The sequence below is a fragment of the Brienomyrus brachyistius genome, unplaced genomic scaffold (assembly GCF_023856365.1).
Source record: "Brienomyrus brachyistius isolate T26 unplaced genomic scaffold, BBRACH_0.4 scaffold56, whole genome shotgun sequence".
In the NCBI taxonomy this organism is placed as follows: domain Eukaryota; kingdom Metazoa; phylum Chordata; class Actinopteri; order Osteoglossiformes; family Mormyridae; genus Brienomyrus; species Brienomyrus brachyistius.
Genome location: NW_026042331.1, coordinates 1,162,620 through 1,174,452, shown reverse-complemented (window position 1 = coordinate 1,174,452; position 11,833 = coordinate 1,162,620). Strand labels below are relative to the sequence as shown.

At 45.3% G+C, this 11,833-nt stretch overlaps 1 protein-coding gene across 1 annotated transcript in view; it reads right to left on the bottom strand.

Moving 5' to 3' along the window:
* Positions 1-3,758: 3,758 nt before the first annotated feature.
* The window catches only part of LOC125724448 (glutamate receptor ionotropic, NMDA 2D-like), a 96,928-nt gene continuing 88,853 nt past the window's right edge, over positions 3,759-11,833 (bottom strand). The window contains exons 13-15 of the mRNA XM_049001135.1: positions 11,392-11,579; positions 9,235-9,467; positions 3,759-8,968 (exon numbers count right to left, since the gene is read on the bottom strand). Coding sequence (XP_048857092.1) covers positions 6,023-8,968; positions 9,235-9,467; positions 11,392-11,579 — 3,367 coding nt within the window. The 3' untranslated portion in view covers positions 3,759-6,022. The remainder of the gene's footprint in view (positions 8,969-9,234; positions 9,468-11,391; positions 11,580-11,833) is intronic.

Sequence of the window (11,833 nt, the reverse complement as noted above, 5' to 3'; positions counted from 1 at the left end):
AACATGACCTGTTTGAGTACAGCTGGGACTATTTGTTCTCCTCAATGATTCTGGGTTTATCCAGGGTGTTTAAACCATTAGTTTTTAGCATAGTGATCTTGCTTGTAGTGTTGCTACTAATCTTGTTGCTGTTTTGGTGTTGTTCTAGTATTCTGTCTTCCCAGGCAAATTCTGTTATGTCCCTACGGGCTCCCCCTCTTCCATATGCAGATGATCCTCTTCTTCCCGCCTGGGTCTACGAACCTCAGCCCCAGGTTGTCATCAATGTGACCAGCAACGCCAACACCGCTGGTGACTCCTGTTCCATCCAGCCGCCACCAGTCTGCTTCGACCTGTTGCGCATTTGTCCGGAGTTTTACTATGCTGACTGTTTGTGAACGTTGCGTATCTCGCGTGTTCAAAAGGGGGGAGTGTGGAAATAAAATTGGACATTGGTAAGCCCGGGAGGGGATGCATATTGGGTCTATTATGTCTTAGGCCTTAGGCAAGAAGAGATTGTTTTGAATACTGTGTGACCTTGCTTCACGATAGCTGCCTGCAGTAAGTTCCGCAGACCCTGAGGAAAGCTCGGACCTTGGAGAGGCAGACAGCGGAGCAAAAGGGGAGGAGAAACCACCTGTAGGAAGAGATTCGAAGCTGCCCCAACTGGTGCACAACGAGGTATAGCTTTATAAAATAGTTGCAGCAGACAATATATAGTATGTTACGTGGGAGTGCAAAAGTATAAGTATCATGTTAATCATACTAATCATATGTTAACTATATATTCGCAGTGATTCAATGACAATATGTCAATGTGTTAATCATTAATCAATGGAACACCCAAACATTAATAGTGATTCAATGCCATATGATCAATATCTATATACATATCTCAAGTAGAGTAGAGTCTAGAAGCTGAGACAGATTCTGGTAAATTGAGCAAGATGGGTGGATTTTACCTTGCTACCAAGGTGACCCAATAGAGTAGGAGAATTGTGTTTGTTATACGTTTGAGGTCGGTTTGTTGGTGGTTCGTGACCAATCAGGATGTCCTTATTGGGAATTGGGAGTTATGGTTTATCAACTGTTTGCTCTGTGTGCTTCGTGTGACTTGGTACCAAGTGCCAGAGTGTGATGGGAGCGCTTTGCTGGTATGCTGGAATAAAAGAGATTCTCTTTACTTATAAAACTGAGAGGTCCAGACTATTATTCTAAGTGATTCTCTGTTTTATCACAGAGAGGTTGATTTATAATTTTTCTACCACACCGGTTTGCACCTTCCCTCGTGATACTGAGTCAGAACTGAAGTCATGAACCCTTTTTTCTCATCCACATACTGCAAAATGGCTTTCTATAGTCAGGCACCAAAGTTGGGGGTGATATTAACGCCTGTTTTAAATCAATCAGGACATCTTCAGCTTTGGACATCCACGTCAGTTTGTTTGTCAGTCCTAGCCCAATTGTCAAATCAACCAAGGGCTGTTATTGCAATAGCCAATCATGCCTAGGACTTAAAGCAATTGCTGTTTAGTCTCTGATTTGGGCATCTCCTGTATGGAGGCTACTCGATCTTGTCCTGATGACCTTCCCTTGCTTGTCAACACATGTGCAAGGTATTTAACCCTTCATGACACCAGCTGCAGCTTTTCTTCGGAGGCTTTGTGCCCATTTTTAGCCAGGAAGTCTAACATAGCTATGGTGTCCTGTTTACAGGACTCAAGAGTGTGAGAGCAAAGCAGCAAATCATCCACATACTGTACCAGTGTGCTGCCCCCAGCTGCAGTAAACCAATCCAAATTTTTTGCCAGCTTCTGCCCATACACGCTAGGTGACTCTGTGTAGCCCTGGGGCATCACTGTCCAAGTCCAACTCTTCCCCTGAAAGGTAAAGGTGAACCAGAACTGGGAATATGGATCTACTGGGATAGAAAAGAAATCATTAGCCAAGTCAATGACAAAGAACCATTTAGCATCTGCTGGTATGGAAGCCAGAATCGTAACTGTATTGGGTACAATAGGAGCCCTGTGGTATATGGCCACATTGACGCCCCTCAGATCTTGTACAAACCTCCAAGTGCCATTTGCCTTTTTCACAGGTAAGATATGAGAATTAACTAGAGAATAGGCTATTTCCTTAATAGCACCCCTTTTCACCAGATCTGCATGTACTTCTCTCACTCCCTCCTCTGCTTCTCTAGATAAGGGAGACTGGGCCTTGTGAGGCTGAAAGTCAGGCTTGGGGTGGACCACCAATGACTCAGCTGACACCAGTCTGCCAAAATCATTTTTCCCTTTTGCCCACAAGCAATCTGGTACTTCCCCTAACCAGTCTGGCAGTGGATCAACACCTTTCTCCTTATCTCCTTCTGCATCCACATTTTTCTGTACTTATACACAATGATCTATTTTGTACCTTTGCACCTATCCATCTTCACTCATACACCTTCCATCTTCTACACACACTGTCACACTGTGCGACCCAGGGTCCTAAATCCTTCCATTCTAATGACCCCTTTTTCCCATATGATACATGGAGAACCGAACCTCCCACATACCACTGCTCCTGGCTGGCTGACAAACAGACAGACGCAGCAGACCTGTCTTCTGCCACATAGACGTAATCAAGCACAAGAGTCTCTGCCAGTTTTCCTGCAGCCTCAAAATCCTTTATCCACTCAGCCCCTCCTTTTACAGAAAACTGAGCAGTGTAATGCAATCTTTCAGGCTGTTCTTGTCCTTCAGGGATACGGTCTCTCAGAATTGTGTAATCCGCTAGCCACCAAGTTTTCTTTCTCCAATAAGCAAAACAGTCCCAAAGCCTCTGAGATCACTGTGAAACCGTCTTCCCCCAAATCCACTTTCATCCTCATCACGGAGAAACTCTACCTGTTTCACAGAAGGCTGTGGAATCAGTCAAGTGTGGCCAGTTGATAGACCATAACTCCCAGTTCCCTATACGGACTTCTAAGTCCTGATTGGTCACACCAACACCAACAACCCAAGCTCAAACGTATAACAAACACAATCCTACTCTATTGGTTCACCTTGGTAGCAAGGTAAAATCCACCCATTTTGCTCAATTTACCGGAATCTGTCTCGGCTTATAGGCTCTACTTGAGATATGTATATAAAACTATTTTATAAAGCTATACCTCGTTGTGCACCAGTTGGGGCAGCTTCGAATCTCTTCCTGCAGGTGGTTTCTCCATCGCTTTGCTCCGCTGTCTGCCTCTCTAAGGTTTGAGCTTTCTTCAGGGTCTGCAGAACTAACTGCAGGCAGCTATCGCGAAGCAAAGTCACACAGTATTCAAAACAATCTCTTCTTGTATATGGCCTAAGACATAACAGACCCAATATGCCTCCCTCCCGGGCCTACCAATGTCCAATTTTACTTCCACACTATTAAGCAGGGCCATGTGAATGCGGTTATGGCTTGAGTGTGTCTCGAGTAATCAAACAGTTGTGGAACATCAAGTTTCTAGTGCATACCATCCAGAATCACAAGGAGCTTTAGAGAGATTTCACTAGACATTAAGAACTGTGCTTAGAACATATTGTTTAGCCCAGGGAAAATATTGGGATGAGGGAGTCCACCTTCTCCTGAAAGTTGAAGATGCACAGTGAGGTAGTGTTCAAGTGTAATAGATTTTACATATGTATGTGTTTAAATGTTACAGTGTTTCATTACTGATTCTTAACAAAAGGATAACTTCAACTTTATACATCTTACTTTTTGTATATAAATTTTTAGATGCTCAAGGATTAAAACACATGGAAGATTCTTAGTAAAATTTTTATTTTTTTTTGTGTTGAGTACAGTATTGTATCCTGTGGTCCAGCAGCACATCATTATACTGTCTTAAGTCAAGTACAACACAGTACAATATCCCAAACAGTACAGCACACTTTGCTGCAGTGCAGTTTAAATCCAAGTCGTTTTGTACAAGATCCAGTGTTGCTCACCATGGCGGAGTAAAGCGTGGCAGAATGCACAACAGAGCAAAATTAGGAGTCCACTGAAACCCCAGGCCCCCCTACGCTGCAGGGCCTCCTGATTGCTGCAGATGACACACCATGTCCAGGTCCAGCAGGACAGCAGCGTAGGATGTCATCAATAGAATGCAATGCTGGAGACGCACGCCATGGTGGAGCCCTGCCCAGAGCAAGAATTACAGTACAGGCAAAACTCTCACAACAGTGACATGGTCATAGGACTTACATTATCACCAACAATGGCAAGAATAATTCATCTTTACCGATAATTGTCTAGGAGCAAGAGCACAGTATCTACTGGTCTCTGGTTTTTGCTAGATGAGACACTGAAAGACAGACGGTCACAAAAATACCAAGGCTTAAAGCATATTTTTATATCATACATAGTGACTGAAAGACAGAAGACAAAAATCCTACAGGGGATAGGGAGATCAACAGCTAAGGAATACTGCAAAGATAATAAAGGAGACAGACACCACACTAATTTTAAAGTGAAACTGGCCAGCGGAATAACCAGTGAAATAGTAATATGGTGAAACTAGCCAGGTAAATAACCAGTAAAATAGTAGTACAGTGAAACTGGCCTGGTGAATAATCAATACAATATTAGTACGGTGAAACTGGCTAGCAGAATAACCAGTACAATACAGTAGTAGTAAAGTGAAACTGGCCAGTGCATTAACCAGTTCAATAGTTACACAGTGAAACTGGCTGAAATGTATTGATGTATTGTCTTTCCTGCCTTTTATAAGTGATTCATACAACCAAAATGAAATTTTGACAACACAAAGAACTTGTTTCTACTGAAGCACCAAAGCATTCACAGTCAAATCGGAGGAAACTACAATTTAAAATTATAATTGCTACATAGATGACATTTCTGAACTCTTTTTTTACTCCTGTCATTACAAATAAAGCTATATAATGTATGAAGTATGTAGTCAATGTGTGCACATGTACTATACACTACTTTAGTGAACTAAAATGTTAGTTTAGTGACTTAAAATGTTAAAATAGCTCTGCAGCTGTCTGAAAAGAAATAAACACCACCAGTGCTTTGCAATACCAGCCAAACGCACAACATTCCCTCTGCAGAAGCACACCAACAATCACACTATGATATATATGCGTTTGCTTCAATGTAGTACATTGCTCCAAAGCCACATTTACCTACATTGCTGTCTCCAGTGTTATGTTGTTGAAAATATCACAGATCATACATGTTACTACTACTGCACTAGTATATCACAGTACTAATATTTTGTCAAATCAGTCAATAAAACACATTTGATAATGTATAAATACTGATATGAATATATTTTCTGGTTTAGAAATGATAAAACAATATTTAAATCTATTTAAATGCGATTAAATGACAGATTGAAATGAAATCTCTAAGTCAAATCAACCTTTTTGCATATAGGCACAACTAAAATATAAGCCACAGAACATCAGTCACATTTGAATTGCAGTGATGTTTACGTGATCATGCATTGCACACAATGCATTTTATGAAAGGTTCCAGCAAAGTGGAATTAAAATAAAAGAAAAGCAGCATTTCTATGAGTAGTTACCAAAATTTAGTAAAACTTAGAGAAGGTGTGGTGTTGGTTTACGATCAAGAAAAGATTGCCAGGGGAAAATGTATACCCTCTGATTTTGCTAAGGTGATCATCAACATCAGTGTCAGCTAATGTCATTAGACATTTAGTCCAAGTTATTGCAAAGGAACTGTCATTGATAAGGTTTAATATTAATGACCCGCCACAACACTCTTCACAGATGTTACAAAATAATTAAGAACGGACTGGAGGGCAGTGTTGTTAAGCTGATAACTAGAGGCAAAAAATCAAGAGAGAGGGCAGAGATAGAGGACACTGGAGAAATGGAAGAAACTGTGGGTATGACGGCATTAGTCATAGACTTAATGGGTGAATATTACTGTAATGCACTGTCCTGACTGAAGAACAAGACAATCAGGATCCCACCAGTGACATGTGGACTTACAGGAGCTGGGATCAGGGCCGTGATTGGCAGTTTGTTTTTGGTCACACCTCACTCTCCACGCTGGAGAAGTGGGCAGAGTCACGGCGAGAGCACAGACCCTGGGGTTTGATGGGCACGTGCGGGGGGCAGGACTTGGGAGGGGGGGGCACGGAGCGCAGCCTCTGGTACTGCATCTTGGCGCTGGCAGTAGTGGCGGAAGACAGGGGCATGTCAGGGGCTAGGGGAACCACTGGGGAGGACGAAGAGATTGGCTGAGCACCGTGCGTGGGGAGGGAGGGGGGCGAGGATGTAGGCAGGGCAAGAGCAGGGATGAGGGCCTGCACCAGGCAAGGCTGGGCAACCTGATCAGCCAGTGGCACTTTCTGTGCACTGAGGTCGGATTGGCTTTCAGATTTGGGTTGGGTGTGGCTTGGCTTCAGGGGGGCAGGGTTTGGAAGGGGGCTGTAGTTAAAGCTGTGGCAAATGGGCAGGAGCTCCTCCTGGCTGTGAGGGGCAGGCCTGTCCTGCTTGGTGTCTGCGCCCATGTGACTGTAATGACAGGGACACGGCAGGTATCCTTTCTCCCTTTCTGCCGCCTTCCTCTTCTCCTTCCCACCTCCCTTCCACCTTTTCTTCCCCTTCAAGGACAGCTTCTCCTCTGACCAGTATCTGCCAGGAAGGGCCGTGGGTCTGACCAGCCATTGCAGTTTGCCTGCCCCCCCAGATCCCAGAAGCATAGTCTCACTGGGACTCCTGATGTCAACGGCAGGGCCCCATCCTGGCCCTTTACCAGCAAAGAAATTGTCTTCGCTGTCTATGCTGCCCCCCTTCTCCCTGGCTGGGTAGGTGCCGAATAAGCGCCCCTCATCCCAAAGGCCACCACTGCCTCTTCTCCTGCTGCCCTCCCAGTACCGCTCAAACTTGCCAAACTCCCCTGAAGAGCCCTCATCCGAATAAAACTCTAGCTCACTGCGTCTGTCCCTCTCTGACTCTGACAGGGCCCCCCGCACCCAACCGGCCCTCTTCTGCCCTTCCCCCCTCTCCCTTTCATCTTCCAGGTTTTCATCTTCATCCTCATCATCTTGGGAGTCCCACTCATTGAAATGCAGGCCTTCTTTGTTGCGGGTGCGGCTTCTTTCAGCCTGTGTCAGCAGGGGGCGTCTCTCTCTGCCCCGTTTGCGCGTTTCTTTCTCTCCCCATGCCCATCTGCGATGTCGATAAGATGATGGGAGTAGAGGCTCGAAGAGTGCCGCCGCTCCGGTAGCATCGCAGCTCCTGCCGCCTCCTTTACTTCCTCGTACCAGCAGCTTATTGAGGTCCGGGCACCGAACGCAGGCCCCCAAATGTGAGTATGGAACCCCCTTGGAACACCTCTCCCTGCTCCTGTTCGCCTCATGCTCTTCCTCCGTTCTCCTGCTCCCTTCATCCACTTCCCGGTCTCTCCGCTCTCTGTTTGCCTCTCCATCCCACACAGAGTACCTCTTGCCCTCCATGTTCCTGTGGACATCCTCCTCCTTGTTGGCTAGCTCCAGCCGCTGCTCTGAGGACATGCTCTGCCTCTTCCTGATTTTTTTCTTCTTCTTCATCTTGCGTCGCTTTCTCTCTCTCTCACGCTCCTCCCTCTTCTTCCGCTTTCGACTTTTCTTCTTCTTTTTCTGGGTCTCTTTGTCCTTCCTGGACTTTCGGTCACTTTTTCTTTCTCTCACATTGTCCTCGTCCTCACGCCGGTCCCGCTCGCGCTCCCCCCATGACGCCCACCATTCCTGTAACTGGGCCAGCTGGCCCCGGCTCCTGCCCCTGTCACAGGAGAAGGCCCTCTGTCTCTGTGAACATGGCTGCCGGGGGGGTATGGGCGGTGGGGGGCTGTGAGCTATAGAACGAGGGGGAAAGAATGATCTCTCAACTTTGCTCTGTCCCAGAAGCAGGCTGGATTCTTCTGTCAGCTCCTCTGTCTCTTCATCATCTTCCATGCTGCGTCCTGCTGCACCATGACTTCGACGATCGGGGCTCTGTGACCTCATTGAGGATGAAGAAGGAGATGTCGAGCGGGAGGACGAGGCTGACACTGAAGAGGATGAGCTGGAAGTGGAGGAGGAACCAGTGGAGGAGGAGTAAAGCAGGGAGGGTGACAGAGAGGGGGACTGTGGGTATGGAAGTTTCCTACCTTCTGCATTTCTTGTGCCACCTCTGCGTCCACCTCGCTTGCCCAAAGGGAGGATGTTCTCATACAAGGGCCCAGCTGGCTCTTTCAATTTTTTGGGACAACGTTTTTTCCAAAATGAAGATGGCAGAGGTGGAGAGGTGGGTGTCACTGAGTCGGGGGGCAGTGGAGCCAAGGCTTTACTCTTAGGGGGGAGCTTGGGGACCCCCAAATATTTGCTTTTTTTCCTCTGACCTCCTGCAACTCGAACTGCTCCTAGGTTGGCAGTCTTCTCCTGGTAGAAAATTGTACCAGCTGGTGGGAGTGCTGGCTGACATCTTTGCACTGCTTTAGGGGTTTGAGGGTCAGTCATCTGAGGCTCCACACTAGCACTCAAGCCCTCAGGGTCGATTGGACCATAGTACCTCTTGTATTCATCTAGGCCGCCCCCACCTATGCTCTCTGCCCCTCCCCAGGATGGAGGCATCCTTTGTGTGACTGGTCTAATCTCAGACATTCCACAAAGTGCTTTCGTTCCGGTGGGCTTGGGGACCCAGCGGTCCACCACAGCAAATCTCCTGTCCGGACGGGGCAGGAAAGTAGAGCAGGGCAGAGGGGCTCCCAGGGTAGGGCTGTTTGGGGATTTATGTGTGGCTGCTGGGGGTGATCCTGGCAGTGGCATTTCATATGCTGACTGCTGGTGTTGCTGCAGTTGCTGCTGCTGTGTCATAGCAACCGTTGGCTTGGAAACTGCTGCTGGGCCAGCATAAGACTGGGGAGGAGGGGGCACCATTGAGACGTGTTGAGAAGTGGTTTTGCTTCTTCCTTGGAGGGTTTCATCCTCTATACTGCAACAGCTGTACATACCCTGTGTGAGAAAATGAATAGCAAGAACCAGCAGGGCAACTATTAAAATGTGGGCAGCATTAATCTATGTATAATGCTGTGAGTCATTATGGCCCTCAATGAATGTAAAAACATATGGGTCTGCAGAGAGCTTGTGGTAAACTGTATGCATCACAGAACAGACCCTCTGTTTCCATCTCTGCAAAAACATCATAACATTGAAGTACAGGAAACTAGGTAAGAACCTGCTATAGAACAGTCACAGGGCTCTGACAGGGCTTGGCTTACCCTGCTGAATGCTAGCAGGAAGTCCATCTTCTGGGACAGGCCCACACAGTGCCGTAGCCGCCAGTAGACCAGGTGTTCCCAGGCAAACACCAACAGGCTCAGGCCCATGGCCACCAGCAGCATGTAGAAGACCCCCGCCATGTTGTCAATGTCCAGCTTGGAGCTCATCACCTCAATCTTATCGTTATGGCAGATGCCGGACAACCAGAGGCGCTCCAGCATGTCAATCTCATCTAGAGATGGGAGAAGAGAGGGGATGCTGGAGGAATAGATCAAATGGAAGCTGTGCCTGTATATTGTGTTGGATCAACCTCTTTCACACAGTGAAGAATAGAATGAGTAACAGGAAAAAAAATCAGTGGGAGAGAAGAAGGTGACAACAATGGGAAGCCACTGAAAAAGCTCCTCATCCTGAGCCAAGAGAAATGAGAAAGATAAAATATACTGCACGTGTGTGTCTGAGCCAAGACAGAGTTTAATTATCACTGTGCAAAGTGACTAATCATGTTTTCCAGTAGTGCTGTAGTTGTTTTGCTGAATCTTTTCTTGCAAGCTAGTTCTTTACCTTTCATTTATAAGATGAGTACATAGTATGAGGAGGGCGCAAGAAGTTTGGTTCCGAATGTGTGACTGTGAAACTATTTGTTCTTTATGTTCATATTCAATTTTACCAAGCATGAAAATCCATTTTTCTCAAAAACCAGATATGGGTCAGCAATTCACAAATCCATTTCTGTCTGCTGCAGCAGAAACTGAAAAAGGTTTTTTCTACTTCTTAACCCTGCCTAAATTCAACATCATTGCTATTACGAATATTATCGAATTACACTCTTCTACTGTACTGTACTATACTGTACTGGGCATGTTCTACTGTAATGCATGCTGGTTATCACATACTGGTTAGTCCCAAATGTTAGCAGATGGTCAATGCAGCAGCTTGGTTTTTCTCTTTTAGCGGATCAGGGATTAGCTATGGTTTACTGTTGCATGGGATGTGCTGTGGGGCGGCATGGTGGTGCAGTGGTTAGCCGGGTTCGAGTCTCCGCCTGGGTAACATCTGTGCGGAGTTTGCATGTTCTCTTCATGTAGTCATGGGGTTTCCTCTGGGTACTCCGGTTTTCCCCCACAGTCCAAAAACATGCTGAGACTAATTGGAGTTGGTAAATTGCCTGTAGGTGTGCATGTGTGAGTATGCCCTGTGATGGGCTGGACCCCCATCCTGTGTTGTTCCCTGCCTCATGCCCATTGCTTCTGGGATAGGCTCCGGACCTCCCGTGACCCAGTAGGATAAGCGGTTTGGAAAATGGATGGATGGATGGGATGTGCTGTTGTTGTGCTATTGAACATTGTGCATCATAATTATTGTGCATCATAATCACCTGTTAGAGTATAAAAATTTTCAATACAGTATGGCTGACTTTTGATATTTATATTTGATATAATACACAACAAATGAAAAAAACAATTCAAAATATTCAAATGTTTTTTTCTAAAAGATTTTCAAAAGTCCTTTTTTTTAATCCAGGCAGTACTATCAAAGCAAATGATAATATGTTCTTCACTAATTGCCCTATACTGACGCTTTGTGTTGAACTGTGATTCATTTAATTAAAATGAGGTGGAATTAAATATCAGGATTTTTAGTTTCATTTGATAAAACAATATTAAGAGAATTTCACAGTACAACCTCAATACATTTATTTGTCATTTTTGCACATGCTTCCCATTTGAACTTTAAAATTGGGTCCTTCATCTCTTGTAGTGACTTGCATCCAATTTCTTTTAAGTTATTTGTCATCTGGAAATGAATGGAAGGATGTGTATGGCCATTTTCTGTTAGTGAAGCACATTAAAGTATGTTGCAGGGCTGTGTTGCTTGGATAAGATATGTAATTGCATAGAAGAAGTGCCTCTACACCCAGCTAAAAGAATGCAGTAGCAACACAGCAATACTGTAAACCACACCATGTTTTCTCATTTCATCTCATTAAAAATGTGCTGTAAGCTATTTATAAACTCCTGGCAAACAGCTATCAATCCATCTGGAAGGAGGAGGAAAAAATGACCTTTGTGAAATCTTTACAAGAAGCCCAAAACTGGTCAACTGACTCTAGATGCATGCTTTCCACCAGTTTCTTCCAGAAATGTCCTTCTTACCATCTCCCACAAGCTGTAGCAGAGCAAGGTCAAGGGGTCGTTTCCATGGTGAGTTCTTGTGCAAGGCAATGCCGTAGCCTGTGGTAGCGAAGACCTTTCCAGAGCCGATGGTCATCACTTTGCAACCCTCATCCTTCCTTGCCATATAGTTCAACACAGCTGCATCATAGATGAAGACATCCAGTTTACTGCACAGAGAGAAATGAAGGTCATGAAGACTACGTATATCAGGCACAAGTATACTACAGCAAGCATCTAACTTTGAAGAACAATAAACCGTGTATGGTGATTGCTTTGTATACCGGTCTTGTCCAGGCTACAGTGCATAAAGATATACAAACTGAACATTAAACTCTTAAAAGCAGTACAGGGGCCAGCAGATTAAATTGGTTTCAATCATGGTAAATTTGAGTGTTAATATTTGAAATTTGAATAAATGCCA